At 34.4% G+C, this 20,848-nt stretch overlaps 1 protein-coding gene across 1 annotated transcript in view; it reads right to left on the bottom strand.

Moving 5' to 3' along the window:
* KCNH8 (potassium voltage-gated channel subfamily H member 8) overlaps positions 1-20,848 on the bottom strand; it is a gene marked incomplete at both ends in the record, with an annotated part of 188,164 nt that overhangs the window by 70,666 nt on the left and 96,650 nt on the right. Inside the window, 2 exons of the mRNA XM_080339990.1 lie at positions 160-317; positions 18,162-18,402. Coding sequence (XP_080196116.1) covers positions 160-317; positions 18,162-18,402 — 399 coding nt within the window. The remainder of the gene's footprint in view (positions 1-159; positions 318-18,161; positions 18,403-20,848) is intronic.

Consider the following 20,848-nt stretch of genomic DNA (forward strand, 5'->3'; position numbering starts at 1 on the left):
CCTTCCTTCAGCATCCAATGTGAAAATACACTACAAATCTGAGAAAGACACCAATGTATTTTAGTTCATTGAGTTTTAGTCTCCAGATTTGAACAAAAACCCAATCAACAAAAACATCTTGAAAGAAGACAAAATAAAAAAAGATAGGTTAGTACTTACCACAGTGACATTGAAAGCGTAAAGAAGATCAAAAGGAAGTGCAGCAATTAAATCAATGATAAACCAGGTAGTCACGTAGTGGATACAAATAGATCTTGCTTCAAATATAACTTGGCCAGACTTGCTGACATACGTTGTTCGGAAATTTAGAATAATATCTGCTTGACAAAGAATGAACAGAATCAGAGACATGGATTTCTTGATTCCTGGGGATAACATCTGAAATTGACCATAGCAGTGATTGTTTTTCTTATGTATGGAAAAACAAACAAACAAACAAACAACCCCGAAAAATGTAATGCAGAAGCAAATAAAATATAGCGGTAAGAGATCATATACATAGAGTTAAATCAATTCATGCAAGAAATTGCTCTTTGTAAGGAGAAAAATAATGTTTAGAACATTTCAAACTCTCTGATTTCAAAGGGATCTTGAATTAAAAAATAAAAAATAATACCAACCACAAACTCACATTGTTCTGTAAACAGTACCAAATATCGGTATTTTTCTTAATGAAAAATGAGAGTATTATCGCTGTGCATTAAACTTGCTTATGTTTTGAGATAAAAAAACCAAAAAATTAATCACTTTATTTCAAAGGTATAACGGAAACTTACTTTTGTGATAGCTGTCCAGCACAGAGAACAAATGCCATCCTCAAAGATAATAATTTGTTTATCAACAGAAAAGTGCTGAGCTCACTCAAAGAAAAAAAAAAAAGGCTTGTAGGCTATGGTGGAGATCACAAAAGTGATGTGAATTGCTTGGTGGCTTGTGCATTTTGTATGTTCCTATCTAACATTCCAGGATGAGTGTCTTTCAATAGGAGATATGCTTTTGACATGTCTTGCCAAAACAAATTAACACTCAAAAAAAAAGCTCAGGTCTTGACAACAGAGTCTCAATTATTTTCATGTCTTACAAGACAAAGACTATAATCTGTCCTGGAGCTATATACCAGTTTCTACTAACATTAGTGAGAACTACTTGTATAACTTTTACACAGTCAGAGAAGAGTGCAGCCAACCATTAATTCTTGGTGGTTTACAGCAAGATAATGAGCCTGCTGCCTTGCAAATTGTAATGCCTCATGTTGAAGACCATCTCATAAAAGAGAAAGAAGTTATCCCAAGTGTTAGGAAGACATTCATAGTATGACTGACTTTTTTCTCATTAAAAAATAACAACTGTGGGGTGATGGTCTTGGCAACCTGAAAGCCAGTGGACTTTCTTTAATATCCAAACTATGATAGGCAGCTTTCTAGATGCTAGTCCAATGTGCAATAGACTTGTCAACTGTGTTATTTGTAATCTAGGTAGACTGTTATTGTTACACAGAGGGAACTGCACTCCCTGTGCCGTCTTATGTCGGCAATGGCAACACAGACTCCTTTCTGTATGCTGGTGATGGACAAGAAGCTACACCTTCAGCTGCCTCTTTTACATGCTGCTGTTGTATGGAGGTGATTTTAGGAGGTGCATGGCTCCACATCTTGAAGAACATGGAGTGTGCAGATGTTTGGAAAGGGTTTGCTGCCCAAAGAGATGTTTCTTACAGCCTGTGGGGAAGGGGAGGTAGAAATGCTAAATGGAAGAACCTACAAGTGAAATTCAGCCTCTTGCCCATGAACAGAGTGAAGGTACAGGAAGATGATGCCTGCCTCACAAATGGAAATAAAAACAGAATATAAGTATTTCGTAGTTTCAGTTTATTAAAGGGATTTGTTTTATCTTTGGATGCAGATATTTCCTTTCCTTATAGCTAGTTTATTGTGTGTTATATAAATCTGCTCCAATTCAGCATATTCCTGGGGAAAAAAAAAAAAAGATATGAAGTCTTAAAAACTGAGCATACCTCAGCTTTCATTTCTTCATAATCAAAACATAATGCAAAATAACCATTCTAGTATTGTAGTATTGTAACTTGGTTTTATTACAAATCAAATTAAAACTAAAAAGTGGGTAGTAGAAGAATTACTAGGAGGAGTAGTAGATTTGTCTGCTCTTGGTTTTGTAGGCAGTTTCTGATGCCTGAGAACTTTTCTTCCTGCTCTATACACATAAGAATGAATACTTAATTTCTGATGTGTCTTTTATGCTGCATTTTTCATTCAGTGTATGGGAAATGTCTGCAGACCAGCATGTATGAAGAGACTCCCCTCAGAAAGCAAAATCGAAGGATAGATTTTCCAGAATATGACAAACAAAGCATTTCTACCACCAGACCTATAAAGAGTAGTGATTGATCTTTGTCCCATTTGCAAGCTTTCATACAATTTAGAAAAATGCAAAAATAAGTACTGACAGGTTTTTGCCCCCATGATTTGTTTGAAAATAATGACAAAAAAATCAAAACCTTATGCTTACATAAACATGAACATAGAATAGCAGAATAAGTAACTATTTATGCAGTTCTCTTTAAATGAGAAAGATTTTATTAGATTCTGGTTGTTAGGTATTTTTCCTATTTCCTGACTTTTCCTATTTATCAAATACACTGTTTTCCACCTTTTCCCCCATGTTTTATCTCTTTTTTTGTTGTTGTTTAATTTTTCTGTGCCTTTACTTCTGAATTAAGGCAGCATTGGAAATGGCACATTTCAACAATTTTGTTACTATAACAAAGACAGCCAACACATAGACTTGATGTGAAGGAGAGCACTGTAAAGAGAGCAAAAGTATATGACCAGGTACACCTTCAATGAGTAAAACAACTTGAGATAAAACAATCTGACATGTTATAAAAACTCAATGGAAAATGCTGCCTCATTGAGAGGGCATGGATCACCACTAGTCTATATTAAAGAACTTTTACATTCTAGAATTTTATTTTAGAATCTTTTGGTACTGAAAGGATATTATAAACGGAAAATGTTTGACTCTCACTATACCAGGATAGCATTGGAGAGTGGTACCTACAAGACTCAAATGCTTAGGTTTAATGTTGTTTACATTTGACCAGGTAGATCCAGTATTCTATAGCAGCTTCTTATGAACATAGATACTCAAATAGAACAGCCACATAATCCATGCAGAAATTACTTTTGAAGTCCTACAACAGAGTTCACATTGTTGGTTTTGCAAAAGAGTTTGAAAAATAAATCTATGCACCTACTAAATTTACCCAGTTGCTCACACTCCATTTTAAATATAATGCAGTAGCTGACACTCTGACAAATTGCTAACTCTTGTCCAGGTTTGAGCAGGAGAACTGTTGCGGTCACTCAGTATCCATGACAGCATTTCCATCTTAAGAAAAGCAATATGAAACATTCTTTCCTTTAATGTACTTGTAGAGAGGCTTTCCTCTGCAGTGGTGTACTACTGGCACATGGTGGAACCTATGAAGAATCGGAGCTGAAGACCTCTACATTTTTGGGACACAAGGTGTAAGAATGTCTAAGGCACTGCCAAACATTGGTATAATGTTACACAGAAGTATCAATTTTGCCATTGTGTTTAATTCTACCCTGATTTACATTGAGAAACCCATTTTGTGAATTGATACTTCGTTAGATGATCCTCTGAACCACCAAAGGACCTGATGAATTTCATTACTGCCAAGAAACACGTCAGTTACAAATGTTACAGATGTTACAAATTCAACTTTCTTGGTTTATTCAGCTCCAGAACACTGTCAGGAGCACTGACTTTTACTTGTTTTCATCCACTGACAGGCTGCTTAGGAAAGACAGGCTACACTGGGCAGACACTGACTTTAGGTAAAGTCATTTTCGAAATCAAATGTGGCTTAGCAAATGAGATGATAAACTCACATCATTTAGATTCATGTTAAACACTCGTATTCTGTACAGCACAATGTCTACAAAAATATCTAAACTAGGTTCAAGCATAAAACACATGTATATGTAGAGGTGCTAGGGAAAAGAAAGGTGGGTTTGACTGTCATGATCATCCCTTGCAGAATTTAGTTACTCTGTTTTTCCTTTCATTTCACAGCTTCAGGAAGGAAAGATTGATTTGCATTTCTCCCTACATGTTCTTTAGGTAGGCTACACTAAGACTAGGTAAAGTAAGATCTAGCCTATTAGCCATTATAAATAAGAAGCCAGGAAGTAATTTTTTCCCCTGCTGACACTCTACTGAGGGCAAAGGGAAAATGCAGAGACAGCAGAAAGAGAGTATCACATTGGACCATTCATTTGACGTATCAGAAAAGAATTCTTTAGGATATATTTCAATCAAATGCCCAGTTCTAGTGCCAGATCTGAGTCTGGAACAGAATTACTTCCCAGGTTTCACTTGGAGAAAAATTTTATATTTCTGCAGAAATCGTATTCTGCAGTTTGAAGCTAGGCAGTATGCTATGATAATTTGACATATACAAGTTAACCTACACACTACTAGTAGTGGATCTGTGGTATTTCTGCCATGTTGATCTCTGCCATTAGATTTGAGTCTCTAAAATTAATGAAAGCTCTGAGGGAATTCTTGTTGTTTTGGCACAGTGCAAGATCCTTCAAATTTTTCAAGATATAGTGCAAAGCCTTAACACAAAGTGAGTTAGACACACATCTCAGAATATCTGGTTTTGTGCATTGAGGTCTTTCAGGTTGTAATTGGTTCATGCTTTAAGAACTACTGTTTTCATTCAACAAAATCCTCAGGCTGAACAGAAGGTATAAGTAAAATGCGAGGTATAAACATTTTAGATTATATCACCAAGTAGGCCCAGCTGGCTCTGCGTTCTTAAAGCTACAAAAAATGTTCTGTCATTTTCAGTAATACAATTAAGATTTGAAATGAGCAAAATTTCATATGGTTCATAATGAGCAAAGCTCCATAAGTGCTTAGTAGAGTTAGGTGTTTACTATTCACATATACAAATCTGTGTGGTAGCACCAGCCACATACCTAACTACTTCATGCAGATTTGGTTGACATAGCTAAGAAAGAAAGATATAAGGATATTTACATTTGTCTCAGAAACCTCCAGTGTGTAGTTATCAAAGTTAGAAAAAAGGATTTTCTTACTTATTCCACATTAGCATTTGTGAAGCAACCAAAGCTTTAACAGAAAAGGAGATAAATGCTTGCTTTAAATTTCCCTAGCGATCCAGTACACCAAAGGCTTATCAGTGTGCATATGGAATCCACCATTCAAGATTGAAGAGATTAGAGGTTTTTTGGCATAGCACCCCTTTCTACCTTATTATCAAAACAATTTAGGACAACAGCCCCAGATAACATATATATGCAATTGAATGGAAAATGGTAAGTATTTCTTTCTGCATCCAACTCATTAGCTAAAAATCCAGAGGGAGGTAGGTGAGTGTGATTCATCTTTTATTTCTTGACAGCTCTCTGATCTATGCTTAGGTGTAAGCTGTTTCTTCATCTGGGCAGTCTTATTTACAGCTTGACTGCTGTGCTAAAGTACTTACTGAGAAAGCTGTAAAAGGAAAAACAAAAACAATCAAACAAAAACAAACAAACAAAATCCCCCAAACTAAAACAGAACTCCTGAGGCAAGAAACTTCTAAAAACAGTAGAAAAATCTTTAATACAAATTGAGAAATGACCAATTCTCTTGAAAGAGTTTATTATTTTTAGGAATTACATGTTCTACTTTTTTTGGGGGGGGATTACTGTTTAAAAAGTGGTAGATTAATTTTTTATATATATATATATATATATATATTTTTTTTTTCCTCATTAAGACTTTGAGTAAGTAGGAAGGTAAGCAAATTGAGGCAACAAAGAGTATTTAAAAAACTGAACAATAACCTATTCTGAAAGTACTTATGGAATATTTAATATGTTATAAACTGTTTGTGATTCTTAGTATGCACTAGCTTCTACCTACCAATGACACTAGCTTATCAAAAAACTTTGAAAATTCAATACAAGCATCAATATTTTAAAGCCTTAGAGACTCCAGACAACTACACAGCATCAAAACTATTGGTTTTCTTTAGTGCTGAATTTGTGTCCCAAATGCCCTGAGATGAGGTGGGCTTTAAGCATTTTCTACAGGAGGAAGGGCAAAAATTTTACAGATAACAACTGTAAAATGGGCAAGAAGGATATTTAATTTGAGCTGATTGTTAAAGCAACTTTAATATATTTGGACAATTAGTGGATCGGAAGTTTTCTACAAGAGGTATGTTAGAATATATTATCTTTAAGTATGCCCTAACAACAAACTTCAGCCTGTGCAAACTTCATACTTGAAGCTTTATTTGATATGTATGTTTCAAACTGGGACAAGAACTACAACCTCTATTCTGTCTCAGCAGCTCACATAATACAAATCATTAATAATAAGCATTATTACTACAGTGAAAAATTCTGAAGTCACCTCACTGTAAATTCTTTCTGTGTAGGCTGGAAAAACATAATTTTAAGTGGTCTTACAACCTACATACATCACACCAAGCACTCTGAAAAGGAGAACAGGTGATGTAAATTGTGTATCTGACATAAGCAATGGTTGCCTACAACTAAAGCAGAAGTAGTAACAGATAATATCAAATTAGTTGGCTGACCATATTCTGTGCTGAAACACAGCACACACATATCTAAGATATCATCTTTATACTTGATGTAGAGAGGAAGGAAAGGGTGAAGACTGTATTCTTTTCTTCACTATGAGAAAAGTTAGATAATTCAGCTTCAGTTATAATTAGAAAAAATCAGAGTTCAAGTGAATTGAAGATCAAGAAGTCTAGACTATCCCATTGACTTCAAAGAAGTTGCCCACGTTCTGTAAAAACTACAAAGTGCCTTTTTTTCCCCACAGATTTTTGCCATGTGTTAGCACAGATACGCCTGTTTTGTTAACAAATACCCATGCATTTTAAGACAGCCCTGACTGGTGTTGCAGACTTTTGCTCCTTCCCCACTTACTGCTCTGCTGGTGAGCCTGTAAGCTTAACAGAAGCAAAGTGCATGAGTCTGCAAAGCAGCAAGTAGTTATGTTGCTGTCAAAGGTGGACTTGACCTGGCAAGGTGAACTGACTTGGTGGAACTCAACAGGAAGAACTCAAGATCTTCAAGTTCAACAGGTTTGGAAACAGCAATCATATCACCTATGCATTCCCCACTCCTCACCTCCAAAGATTTAAACAGAGCTTTTTCTTTTTTTTTTTTCCTATAATTTCAGCTCTAATTTTCACACCCAAGTAATGCAGAATCACTTCATATGAAGCAAAACTCAATAGCAAATCAATGGTCAATCACCCTCAGAAAAACAACTCTGCCTAGTCTCTGTAGGCAGATTCTTACTTCTGTATCCTCTCACTTTCTTTTTCATATTCCTGATGATTTCAGCCCACGTTCTCTGACCACAAGCAGCTGCTGATGCAGTTCTTTTCTGCTTTTCCCATGTTGCTCCTTCTTCCCTCCAGCCTGCAGTCGGCCCTCCCCTGCCAATCCTACACAAAGTAAACCAGAAGCTCCGTTAGGCACTAAGTACCTAAGAAGCATGCAGGAAAAATAAACAGGGATTGACAAATCTCATAAGAGCATTTTGTACAAAAAACCTCAAATGTAAACCTTGGCTTTGATTTATTCAGTTGGATCCTATCGCTAGCGAGCTCAATCTGCATGGCTTCTCTCAGCCTGTTATTTCCACTACTGGTAAGATATGGGCACACATCCCTTTCTAAAGAAAAAAAAAAAAAAAATCTTGTAAGAAATGTACTCTCTCAAAAACTCTTATGAAATTACACTGAAAAAATTAAAGAAAATGAATTTGTACAAAAAAAAAAATGAACTCAGTTGTTTCAGATATGAAAGTGTCTACATTAAAAAATGTGAAACTACGTGCAGTTGTAGTTCCTTATTTATTTATATATTTTGCTCCAGTTAAGCTCTTACACAGTATCCACAACACTAAACATTAGAGGGTTGAGACCAACATTACCCTAGTGTCTTCCAAGTTTGTAATCACCATGTCTACATGCTTTTGTGATATTTTCATTCAAAATTTCTAAAGCAAATACCAGAATCTAACTGAAAAACTCTAACTTATTCCTTTCCTTACTTGAGTGATCTAATGGTTTTTACTCACCATTGATGACCCTTTTCCTTTTCACAAGCTTCCAGCATGAAAATCCATGCCCAAGCTATGCTCAATTCCTATAAAAAGATGACTAATTTCATAGCTGGGCATAAATGAGCTAAGAACCCTCTGCAAGTCTATAGGGTTTTGGAACCATTTGGTGATCTCTCTTGAACTAAAGCTCTGTAGGACATGTCACATCCTTTCCCAAGCCATCCCTTTCTAGTTATCTGCCATACTCACACGCATACACAGACACATGCACTCAGTGAACAGTATGAAAATACCAGTTTAAACTGGTTCTCAACAAAGGGCAAAAATACGGAGGTTCTACTTAGTGCATATGCAGGTTGTAATTCTAGATGATATAAAAAGAGTCAAAACCATAAACTGAGATTCAACAAACTATTCTATTAATCCTTAAAATATTTTCCAGAATAATACTTACTTTCCAATTCTGAAAGCATGATATGTGTTACATATAATCTCGATTTCTAAACCCTGATAAAAAAAAGAAAAAGATAATCCAGAGATAAAAATTTATCTGGTAGCCATCTGAACCCCTTTATCCATAAATGGGATTATTTCACCTGAAGCAGTTGATTTTCCTGTGCCAACATTTTTTTGCTTGTTAGGTTTGGTTTTTTTAAAAACTAAATCCTGTGGGGATTAGACATATGATCAAGCTACAGTAGAATATCAATTTAAGATTAATCAAATGATTCAATAACTGCCCATGGCACACTATTATATCGCAGCAAATTCTAGGTAATCTAACTCAGTTTACCCTCTTTCATGGTGAAATAAATGAAGTTGAAAAATCCTGCACCTTTAGGACAAGAAGTATACATATAAGCAGCAACCAGGGGACTGGGTGATGCACAATTTCTTATTAGACTATAGTAATTCAATCCTGTGCTTGAGACCTAGATGGTTTAGATATATTAACCCCATTGATTTTCAGAGCAGACAGTTTTCTATACCACTTCCCTCTTCCTGATGATATGGCTGACTCTTCTGCTATTTATTTATTTTTTTCCATCTTCCTTTATGTGATTTCACATTGATTGTCTTTAGCTAACAATACTTTCCCCAAAGTCCCAAGCTCTTTGATCTATTTCATTATTTGAGTCAATGTTATTTAATTATATATGGATAATGATATTAGAATCTGGCCGGAGAGCTTTTAGGAAAGATTCCAGGAAATGTTAGTGTTATGTTGCTTGAAGAACAATTTATCTGTCCCTATAAAAACTCTTATTTTTTCTGTTATAATTTTGCTATAAACCTAGAGGTTCCTAGTAAATCTCCAAGGAACAATTTATTCAAATGGAAGCGTGATTTTTCAGGACAACATATCTCTCCAAAATGTGTGTTACCACGATTAGCTTGATGATTTTTCTTTTAGATGCTGAGTGATATGGTGAGGGAGATGGTATTGGTTTTATACAGGAAGAGAAAGTAATGCTTATTTTATATCTGTTGACTAGGAATTTGGACTATTATGAAGTCAAATAAAGTATATAAGAAAAATAAAAAAAAACACCAACAGAGATTAGATAATTGAAAAAATGAAATGTAGGGGTTTAATATAATAAATACATAATATATAATCAATTAAATAAACAATAATATATAACAATATAAGTCTTTATAACAGTCTAGCGCAGCTGCTGAAAGAAAGACTTTTTTCTTCTTTATAAGAAAGAAATAGCAAATGGTGAACAGATATTAAGTAACAATCAATATAAACTATGGAAAAATTGATGTTGAAATCTAGACCTGTTTGGGAAACAGAAAGAAAACACTAGCAGACAGTATGAAGGCAAAATAGAGTTTTAAATGTATTAGGAAAGAAATGCTAATTGGCAACTTTAGTTCCTTTGTACTTGTGACATCCCATTATGAGAGAAGCTATTAATAATATTGTAGAAAAATATATGTATTCAATAAATACTTCTTATCTAATATTGCAATGAAGCAGCAAAGCAGGTTTGTATTGTATCACATGCTAAATTATAATCCAGTGTATCCTAAGTAGGAATCAGCAGGTAGTAAAGTTTTAAACCAGTACTACTAAACACTTAACAAGATGTCACTTCTGCAGGTTGATGAAAAAATTAAAAAAAAAAATAAAAATAAAGCCATTTACAAGCAATAGTTGAGTAGAGTTTTGGGTTTTCCTTTTTCTGAGATCTTTGAAGAAGAACTGATGTCCTTCAGGAAAACATGTCTTAGCCAAACACAATTAATTTGAATTAATATTAATACCTAGACTAAATATGTGTTATATTTAGGCTTGAATTAGATGGTCAAAATTTTTCTTATCAGAATCCTTATGATCTGAAAGGTCACATAAAGCTACATATAACTGGAATCTCAGATGTGTCATATTGACATAAGTAACAGAGAGAAAGAAGAAGCCAGCTCATATTTTATACTGCTAAAAGTTAAAGAAATGACATATCCCAAGATACAAACTGCAGTTCCCAATGGTCTTGAAATCTAAAAGGAAATATCAAAAGCCATCATTGTACCACCAAGATGGCACTTTGTTAAGCAGAAACATTTGTTCCCTTCCACATCTGAAAGAGAAAAAAATAGTCTTATTGAGAAGCATTAAAGAAAATGTTGTAAAAGAATTAGAATTAGTCATTAAGCAAAAGTACATTTAAAATGGTAAAATTTGGCTATTTTTCCTTGGGTGCAGTCCTCAGTAATGTTTTATCCTGGCCATTAGCATTTTAGAACATTGTGGAAACAACCTTATTTGGTTTGTGTGGCTAGTCACAGAGATTGGGAACCTCATTGCAGTGACACGTTTCACCTCCATCCAAAGAAGCTCTTTTTTAGGGGCCTGTGGCTTTAGCTGGGTGACTAGCATTCAGATGAACAATGGAAAAATAGTTTAAAGCTACAAATTCTTAAAATCCTCAGCACAAGGATATGGCATTCATGTAATATGATAGACCTCTGAAAAAGATGCTCTGCTAATGCAAAGTGTATATGATTCTTAGGGTTTGTTCTGTTGAAGTTATCATTGAATTCACTAAGTTATTTTGCCCATCAAATTTCTCCTGCGAAAGGACATTTTTTAGTATTGGACTCTAAGATGCCTGTCACTATACAGCATATGGGGAGTGCTACAGTCCCTGTTCTAAGGCAGGGTTGTGATGTATGTTCTCAGCCTCATTTCATTACAGCTTGACAAATTGACAACTAGTTTAGTGATTTTGATGGAGCAAGATCCATTTTCAGGTATGACGGTTCATAGCGGAACTGATTCCCCAAATCCATCTGTAACTGACAGACTGATTTGCTCTTCTCTACTATTTGTTCTCACAGTGGAAGGTAATGGGATATTGAAGTCATACCCAAGCGGAAATACTGTTTTACTTGGGTAAATCATGCATTAATTTAAAAAACTGAAATGTGAAGGCATTAGTGGTTCAAATGGCTATTGTGGTAACAACAGTCACTCACTCCAGGAGTATAGTATGGTCAGTGTTAATGCACTATCATGGTATGCTCTACCAAACACCGTATTTAGGCTGCTGCACCCATTACTGTGGGCATCCTGGGACACACAGAATAGCCAGCATACCAATGTTAAAGCAGGGGATTTAACTGCAACTCTGTGCTGAGACCCACAAATTCAAATCTCAATATCGTGAAACTGAAGAAAAGACCACAAACTTGAAAAATAAAAAGTTAAATTATTTTATCTGCTGACTTGATTTCCAGCCTTTTGAGTTCACTGTTCAAGTGAACCTTAACTATAAAGATGTTAAACAGACATTAGCTAATCTCAGCTCTACAGTAGCTGATATGCCAGGAAAACATCACAAATAGTGACATTTGTAGTAACATACTGAACACTGGAAATATTTTATTTTCTATAAACTATGTTCTACCTTTTAAAAACAGACTCAATCTATTAATATATTAACTCAAAAAAAATGTATTATATCAACTTTTCTATGAAAGAACATACAGAGTTTGGAGTCTTGAAAGAAGAGCAAAACCCTAAAAATATTCCTGAAAAATGAACTACTACCTCTGCTTTAAAAACAAGCTAGTATTTGTGACTGAAGAAGTGTGACAGTTTCTACATGGGTAATTTTCTTAATAGAACCTGCAGAAATAAGGAGAAATAAGCTATTCCAAAGAGTGAAGAAACATCAATCATATGACTTAACTTTTCACTAAATTCAGTATGTGTGAAGCAAATGTAGTTAAGTATTTTCATGAACACAGTTCACTTTACACAAATGCTGAAGACAAAAATTAAAAGATTAAAAAAGTCAAAACATTCAGTGGGTGATGGGACAATTGTTTTTGCACTTAAAACTTTTGACCAGTTCCAAGGGGGAAACCTGAAATATTTTTCTCAGAAATTACCTCATGGACCTTGACAACAATTCACATACACGGGTTATTATCCAAAAATCATTTAAAAAAAATATGAAAAAGTCCACATGAAAGCTCACAAAAAATATGGTAAATTGTTAGACATCTAATCATTCCTTGGAACTGACCTAGGTGGTTAATTAAAATATGGTAATCCTATTGGAAGACAGTGTTGTTTTACTATCATATTGTAGGATAGTAAACCTAAGTACAAATTTTGTCTGATTGTAGCTATAATGCAGTCAGTCATATTCTGTATAACAGGATAGAATTAACTTTGTATGCCTTTTGAATAGAAATCTAGTGGAGTGAAAATTATCTACAAAACTATTACTACAGCCTTTCTCAATGTATGAATTGACTATAGGTGCTACAAATGATTTGTCACACTGCTTTCCTCTTTGTTTGTTTGTTTTACAGTAGCACCACAGCTTAGTCAAAAGAGATGAAGAGTCAGTTCTTAAGTGCTCTTAGTACTCTTAAGTGCTCAGAAACCTGTCACTCCTATGTTATAAGTCTCATTGCAAAATAAGTGGTAGGAAAGAAAAACAATTTGTCTGAAGAGATTCATTTAGGACAGCCAAGAAGTGGAACAGTAACTATATTTGCCAGAAGCACAAATGCGGAATATCTTGACGCAGTTATAAGCTGCCTACAGACCTCTCCCCAGAATAATGAGGAGTTATATATGGTAAATGCTGTGTATTTCAGCCTATAACCATGAAGTTCCAATCACCCTACATGTGGGGTTTTTTTAAAAGGCCTTTATCGTGCATGAATCACTTGGTTAGTTTTAGGTATTCCTTCACAATTTCAGAATGGAGCCTGTTCAGTACTTCTGTAAGTGGTTATTTCTTGGATTTTACCTTTAACTTTGATGGTACATGGCACAATACATAAGGATTCCCTCTTGTAACCAGTCCACCAGTAGTTTAAATCATTCGTTTTGGCTTCAGCAAAAGCAGGAATGCTCAGATGAGCAGTGTTCTTGTCTTAACTGTTAGGTACCTCTCAACTTCAGGAGTAGTAAGCAACATTTTGGGGCAGTGATTTCTCAAAACTTCAGTTAGATCTACAAGCTTCTGTGAGAAGCTGGCTAATGGTGTGTAAAATGGCATCACACCTCTGCAGATGAAGAGGAGTCAGCACAGCTGATGCAAAATTTTCTAGGTGCCTCTGTTATCATAACATTTATCTGCATCTACCTGAAGATACAGAAATATTTCCATGGAAATAACCACTTTGAAAATATTTATGTCCAGGTGTGTATTTTTGTGCTTGGAAGCAGCACCTTGTGTGCAGATTAGTCTTTGTTCTTAGAAGGGTATATAAAAGGAGGGTTATTGGAAAAATTTCTAACAATGTATTAGTAGTGGTCCTGTCCACTTCAGTGTGATGCTTTAAGTGAGAATCTTTAGGAAATTTATTATTGCTTTACAACATAAACATTGTGTACTATTTGTTTACCTTAGTAGGTAATCCATAATCCATGAACAACTTATTTTGACCTTTCCACCCTAATATTTGGTGTATCAACAATCACTGTATCCAGTTTCATGTTTTGTTCATATGGATTCACAGATAAGACTATTTGATGCTCAGAGATAAATTCCCAGGGACAAATTCAAACCAATCACTTGGTGTAAGACTGAGTTTTAGCATATTAGGGGGCTGAGAGCAAACTTTCTAAAACACAGTCCAAAACACTGCCATTTTCATTCAAAATGCACAAGGCTTAGAAATGAGGTTCCTGTGACACAGGTATTGCTTTACAAGACCTTCTATGCACTTGCAAAGATATGAAATGATAGACATAACAGTGAAAAAGAAGATAAGAGAAAAAAGAAAACAAACCTTCTAATTTAAAAGAACCTTATAAAATCTATAGCATTTCACATTATCTCACCTAATTCCAACAAATTTTGTCTAACATACATTATTTTCAATACAATAATATGCATACTTGAAAGATTGTGCAAGTCATGAATGATGATATGAATTTCTAATGGGTTTGTACCATATTTTTATGTCTCTAAATATTAAACATCTGAGACTCAAGGGCTTCATATGTTTTAAGACTCTTTTGGAAAGATTTTGAGTCATTTACATTTGTGATAAACACCAACGGGCCACCAAGTCTCTTTAGTCTACAGTTTCATGGAATATAAATCACAGCTTTAGGGCTTCTAAAAATGCTGCTTTTAAAAACTGATATTGCTGCTAAAACACTCTGTTAAATAATATTTAACAAGAGAGACAGATACACATACAAAGAGAGGCCACCTTAGTATCCATGATCAATTTTCTTTCTTAAAAGGTAAAGTCTTCAGATGAGCATGTGTGAGTGGAGAGTAGAGGAAGGGATAGGCGTCTTTTGTTTTGTTTTGTTTTGTTTTCCACAGGTAGGCAAAGGACTATGTTACAGAACATCACTTAGAATTACTGTTACCAGTATGATTATAAAGAGCATAATTTTATAGCTACAGTCAGTACCCAAGGCTCTCCACCTATAGAAAATTAAAATGAAAAGTTCACGTATTTTTATAGCTCCTCTCTTTACAGTTGTTCCTAATCACCTTAGAAGAAAAAATACTTAGACATCCTTGATTTTATCTAGCAAATAATATATTACCATTACCTTGAAAGCCTATAAATATTTTCTCTGAACTATCTCATTGATCTCAACCCCTGTTGAAGACATCCTATTCAAATAATCCTATGAGCCTGAGAATTTAGCAATAAAGTATTGATAATTTATAATTTTTTGAGTAATGTTACTTTCTTCAATTAAGGTGTTCAATAACATATTAAAAATGAACAACAACAACAACAAGGCAATATCTGAATGAACATTGGAATGAAACAGTTGCTGAAAGAAAAGCACTACACTGGATAGTTGTGGAAGAGGAGAAGTTAGGCAAGCAGGAGGAAACTATTAATAAAATTGATTGAACTTGGAGATTATCCCAGCTTTCCTGTCTAAAAGAGAGGAAATTTTACAAATATTATAGAAATATAGCCAAGATCCATTGTGCTTCTTAGACATATTGCAACTTCAGCCACCCAGACATTCCTATCTACAAATGGAGTCAGCTACTACCTATGCAAAAAATAAGGAGCATAAATTTTGAAGTAAATAGTGCAATAAAACAGGTAATATCACTCACCAGCTGAAACACTTCCTAAGACAATTCATGTGTTTGCTTAAATACATTAATGTTAAACTTTTTATCTCCACCTCTTTATGATTTTAAGATACATGAAACAGTAAAAAACAAAACAAAACAAACAAACCAAACCAAACCAACCAAACAAAAAGACTTAACTAGTTCTACACTATCATTAGATAGAAGAAGCCCAAGATTTATTTACAGGAGAATGTAGGAGAGGTTTGCACACTTAACAGATGAAAAGAAATCTGAAAGTACACTCAAACATCACATCATACAACTTATCAAAGCACTAATATATACAGAAAACATCAAGTGAAAAATAATCATAACCTAATTTGAGAAGCCTTAATTATGTTCTCTCTCTAGCATCTTCCCCAAAGACATCACAAAATGTGTTGTTCTTATTATTGTTTGTCTTCTGTTTATGTTTTAGAGAACTTTAAAGGCTAAAGCAGCTAAACTCTAGCTAGATATGTACTTTTGTCATTAATAATTTAATTCAGATCAACACTTTTACTTATAAGCACCCCAAGTCAGGAGAACACTTTCATATGTATTTTTATCATGCTTAAGCATATGCTAACTCACAAATTGAATAAGCCTAAAAGATATTTTTAACCCCTCTTCTGCTTAAAGAAAATCTTTAGCCTCTACCCTATTATGTCCCTTGAATTGATCTGCAGACATCTCTTCCTTTTAATGTCATATCTTCACTCCCTTTGATGACAGCTAAAAACAAAGGCTTTGTGAAGTCCAAATAAGGGTTTATGCAAGTTATGTGTGTAAAAGGAATATTATGAGAAATCCAAATAAAATGAAAGCAGATAGATTCTTTTTTTCCAGTCCATGATTGCAAAGTTGTGATATCTAAATCCAGGATTACAGAGCCATCACACAGCTGTAGCCCCATCTCAGACAGATGTCCCCACTGACTTTCTGAGATGGCAGCATCATAAAAAGAATTCTACTCAACTTTTCTCATTGACACTTCTCAGAGCACACAGATCATCAGTTAAAGTTGTGCTTGTCAGAGCCACAATGCTAAAGTGCCCTGAAACTCGTGCTTAAAATTAATGCATGTTGTCAATCTTACTACTTTCAGTAGAGTTACACATGTTCTGAGACATACTAATTCAACATTTTAACAAACAAAGGACTATTGAGAGGTGACTATAAACACACTGTTTTCTTTGAATTCACTGCAAAGATTTAAATGCAGTACAAGAATGTCCTGAAAATACTCAATAAATCTTTCACTAGAGACAGAAATTCAAAAATATATAATAATTGTAGAAACAAGATCTTCATGAAAAATTGAGCCATTATTGAAACTGTGGGGGAGGAATATTGGTATGCTACAGCACAGTGTTTGTGGTTACCAGTAACATGACTATGCAAAGGAGTCTTTTCTAGTACATTAGACACTTTTCTTTGACTGTATTCAGTTACAACCATAGTTTGATTTCCTGGGTTATAGACATAAGAGTCTAACCAGAAAATACAAAGTCAAATTTACAGAAAATCTACTTCATTTTAGTTATCTGTTGATCATAGAGATACCATTGCTTTTTACTCACTGATATAAGAAGTGCACATTTCCTGCAAAGAATATAAACATAAAAGTAGCACTAAGCAGTATACCATCTGTCTTGCTTCAAATGAATACTACAGTACATAAAAAGGTTTGATACAGATTATACTCTCTTGTGTTCAGATTCTGATAAACACATTCATAACACAAACTAGGTATCTACACCAGTGTGGGGTGAAGGATACTGTCATTATCAAAATATTGTAACCTCGAGTCTACTGTTTTTATAAAGACACTCAGGTTGATCAAGTGGAATTTTTCAGTTTGTATTCCTTAAAATGGAACATGGAGACATTTATGACTGACTAGGAGTCATAACCTTGCTCTTTTAACACAAGACAAAAGCTGATCCTCAATGATCTGCGTCGTAGAATGCAGTTTTCTTATTGCAATGTTTGAGTGTCATTGAATGTGAATTGCTTGCATCAACATGAAAGAGTCCACCAAGATCCAATAGTAAGTGTAAAAGAGGAAGATTAGATCTTAAACCTAACGACAGATCAATGTCCAAAGGTGGAAACACAAATATTTACCCATCATAACATCTGATTCTTCCATCAGCCACATCACTTGTTAGTCTTACTGCTTACAGTAAAGCTGTCAGAGAAATGGAATAAACTTCTCAAACTTTTTGTAAGAAAAACTTCCGTTAAAATAAAGACATTCTGGGTTGTTCCTACAACTAGAATTTATTTTCTTTAAAATCCTGAAAGTGATTATTACTTCCTTTTCTATAGTATATATTGTGTGAAAACCTTAAATGTTAAAAAAGAGATCCCAAACAAATCCCCAAATTATCTTACCGATGATAAAAAGAATTTCCACTGCAATGTCACTGACAGTTGTGCTTCGAGTAGTAGACAGCTCATCATGGCCAATAAAGCAAACATTGTAAGGTACAGTCACAGCAACATAAAACGTTGCCAGTAAAGTAAGCCAGTCCCAGCCAGCTTTAAAAGTGCTAAAATGCAACAGTATGAATTTGGATTTTTTTGCATCTGAAACTTTGTATTCTGGAAATGCTGGTTTATCTACAAAAACATTCTGAAAAAGAGAAAAAAAAATAAAATAAGACAAAACAATAATTTGATCATACAGACACATTTATTCCAATGGAGCCATTAGCTGTTTTGTTTTTCTTTTTTAAGCATAATGAAATATGACATGCTCATATGCAGGCAAGAACTAATGCTAATTTTTTTCTAATGTAATCCTTGCACTTACTTAGACAGATGGTTCTGTTGATGGAATAACTTTTGTGAATGTTGGGGCAGGAAAAGGATTAATAAGGAACAGATTAAATATTAATAGAATGAGGACAGGACTGAATCTGGCAAACTATTTCTTCCTCTGTTGGGTGAATTCTGATTGAAGAGCAATGTTTTTCTGCTGGACAGATATGTTAAAGCTTCGTATACATGAGAACATAGTACTGCAAATAGGAATATACGTATAAAAAGGAATAGATGGTTATGAAGACAAAACATCCTTCCTATACATACTTTAGAGCTATAAGGAGGTGGTTTCAGACTAACTCTAGCCTTGTCCTGCCAACAGCTGTTAGTTCCTGGAGCAACTCTCCTGGTTTAGTTTCAGCTGAGGGAATCCAGTTCATGTGCCCGAGACTGCTATCAACCAAAGCACTATTACCTGGAATAACTTCATGATTCTCTTTAAAGATGAACTCTTTACCTAAATCAAATACTAATATAGGCTCACTGTAATATGGCTTCAGAACAGACTGCCTTCACTGTTAGACTATATCTAGCTTTGTCACGTGTCTCGAGTCTTTGTCATCTAACCATCAAAGGTCTTTGCAACAAAGACTTCAGTCTTAAGCACCAGTTTTATAAATGCTTAGCTCTCATCTTTCAGAGTTTTAAACAAAACATCTACCCTCCTGAAAAGCAGCATGTGGTACATGAACTGTCTTGTAGTATTTATAAGAAAATTCTTGCTCACTGTCATTGTGGTCCTGGTTAATGCTATTCCAGTAATGTAGAGCCTCACAAAACAATATCATGTATGCAGCAAGCTAAGATTATTTCTGATCTTGAATATAAAAAGGCAACAACTGCATGACTGCATACTTAATTACATTTGCTTTGCCCGTCACAGGCTTTCTCTTTGTGTGTTTCTTTTGAAATAGTGACATCCTTGCTGTCTCCATTCTTGGTTCTCATTCATGAATATTAGGGACTAAACTGCCTTTGTTGTTAGCATCAGCCCAATTTTAATCACAGAGAAGAAAATGTTCCTCTTATGGCTTCCAATTCTTATCTCCAAAAATCTAGGCGCTAAAGGTAGTAAACTAGTCTGACAACAAATATTTTAAACCAGTATAATATCATCTGCACTAGGATTTTGACAGTGCAGGAAAGTCACCAAAAGCTATTAAAAAGTCACCTCCCTAAAAAAATATACTATACTACGAAAATATCACTGGAAGACTTGGTTAAATTTTGCAGACTCTTTTTTTTTTTTTTGTTAATTTTTTTACGCTCTTTCAACATGCAACATTTGTTACTATTTAGTATTTATATTCAATGCAAGAGACTTTATGCCCTCCAAGGCATATACCTGCTGTGTATTTTCATGTCCTTAATCTATAACAAGTTTTTCTGCTTTTAATTTGTAAAGTAATAATATGCCTAGGGGGATGTATTTACCCTGATGCTTGATTTTGGTAATCAACAAAAGAAACATGCCCAGTGGTAGATCACCTCTGTCTTCAATCCTTCCCCTAACCACATAAAAACAAAACAGAATCAACCAACCAACCAAAACAAAAACCACCACCACCACCACAAAACAACAAAACCCAACCATTTTCTTCTTGTGGCTCTAAGATTTTAGCTTTTTGATGCTAATGATATAGAATAAAGAAACTAAATACTGTTCCAAGATTTTAAGAAAAACTGTATCTTTTTGCTCCCCTGCTTCAAATAATTATTAATAGGCTCTGTCTGTTAGGAAACACTCTTACATATTATTCTACAAAATTTTTATATGTACATACGGATTTCATATGCATCTCTAGTTTTCCTCTGCATTAACTTTTCTGCTGAAACATAGCTCCACAGAGCAGGAGAGGTATTCTTCCTCCTTAGCATATTTCCTTACAAGTCTTTCTGCGTTGTATTTTTGGTTTTATCTATTGTTCGATTTGTTTTTTTGGAACATTCACAGGGTGTTTATGAACTTACTCATTAGTTATAGTTACTATAGGAACAGAAATAATTTAAAGATGGAAACTTTACTCCTTCAACTAGGACATTAAAAGATATATTTACTCTCCACAAAGTTGGAGGCAGTCACATGAAACGTTGCCTAAAGGAAGTGTGACATTCTGGAGCTTACACAGTATAGAGATTTTCAGCTAGAGTAATACCTTGAGTTTCTTTTTTTTTTTTCTTTTTTTTTTCTTTTTTAATTTTTTTTTTTTTTTTTTTTTTTTTTTTTTTTTAGATTTTGGCAAATAGTAATTATT

This window comes from Nesoenas mayeri (assembly GCF_963082525.1).
Source record: "Nesoenas mayeri genome assembly, chromosome: 2".
NCBI lineage: Eukaryota > Metazoa > Chordata > Aves > Columbiformes > Columbidae > Nesoenas > Nesoenas mayeri.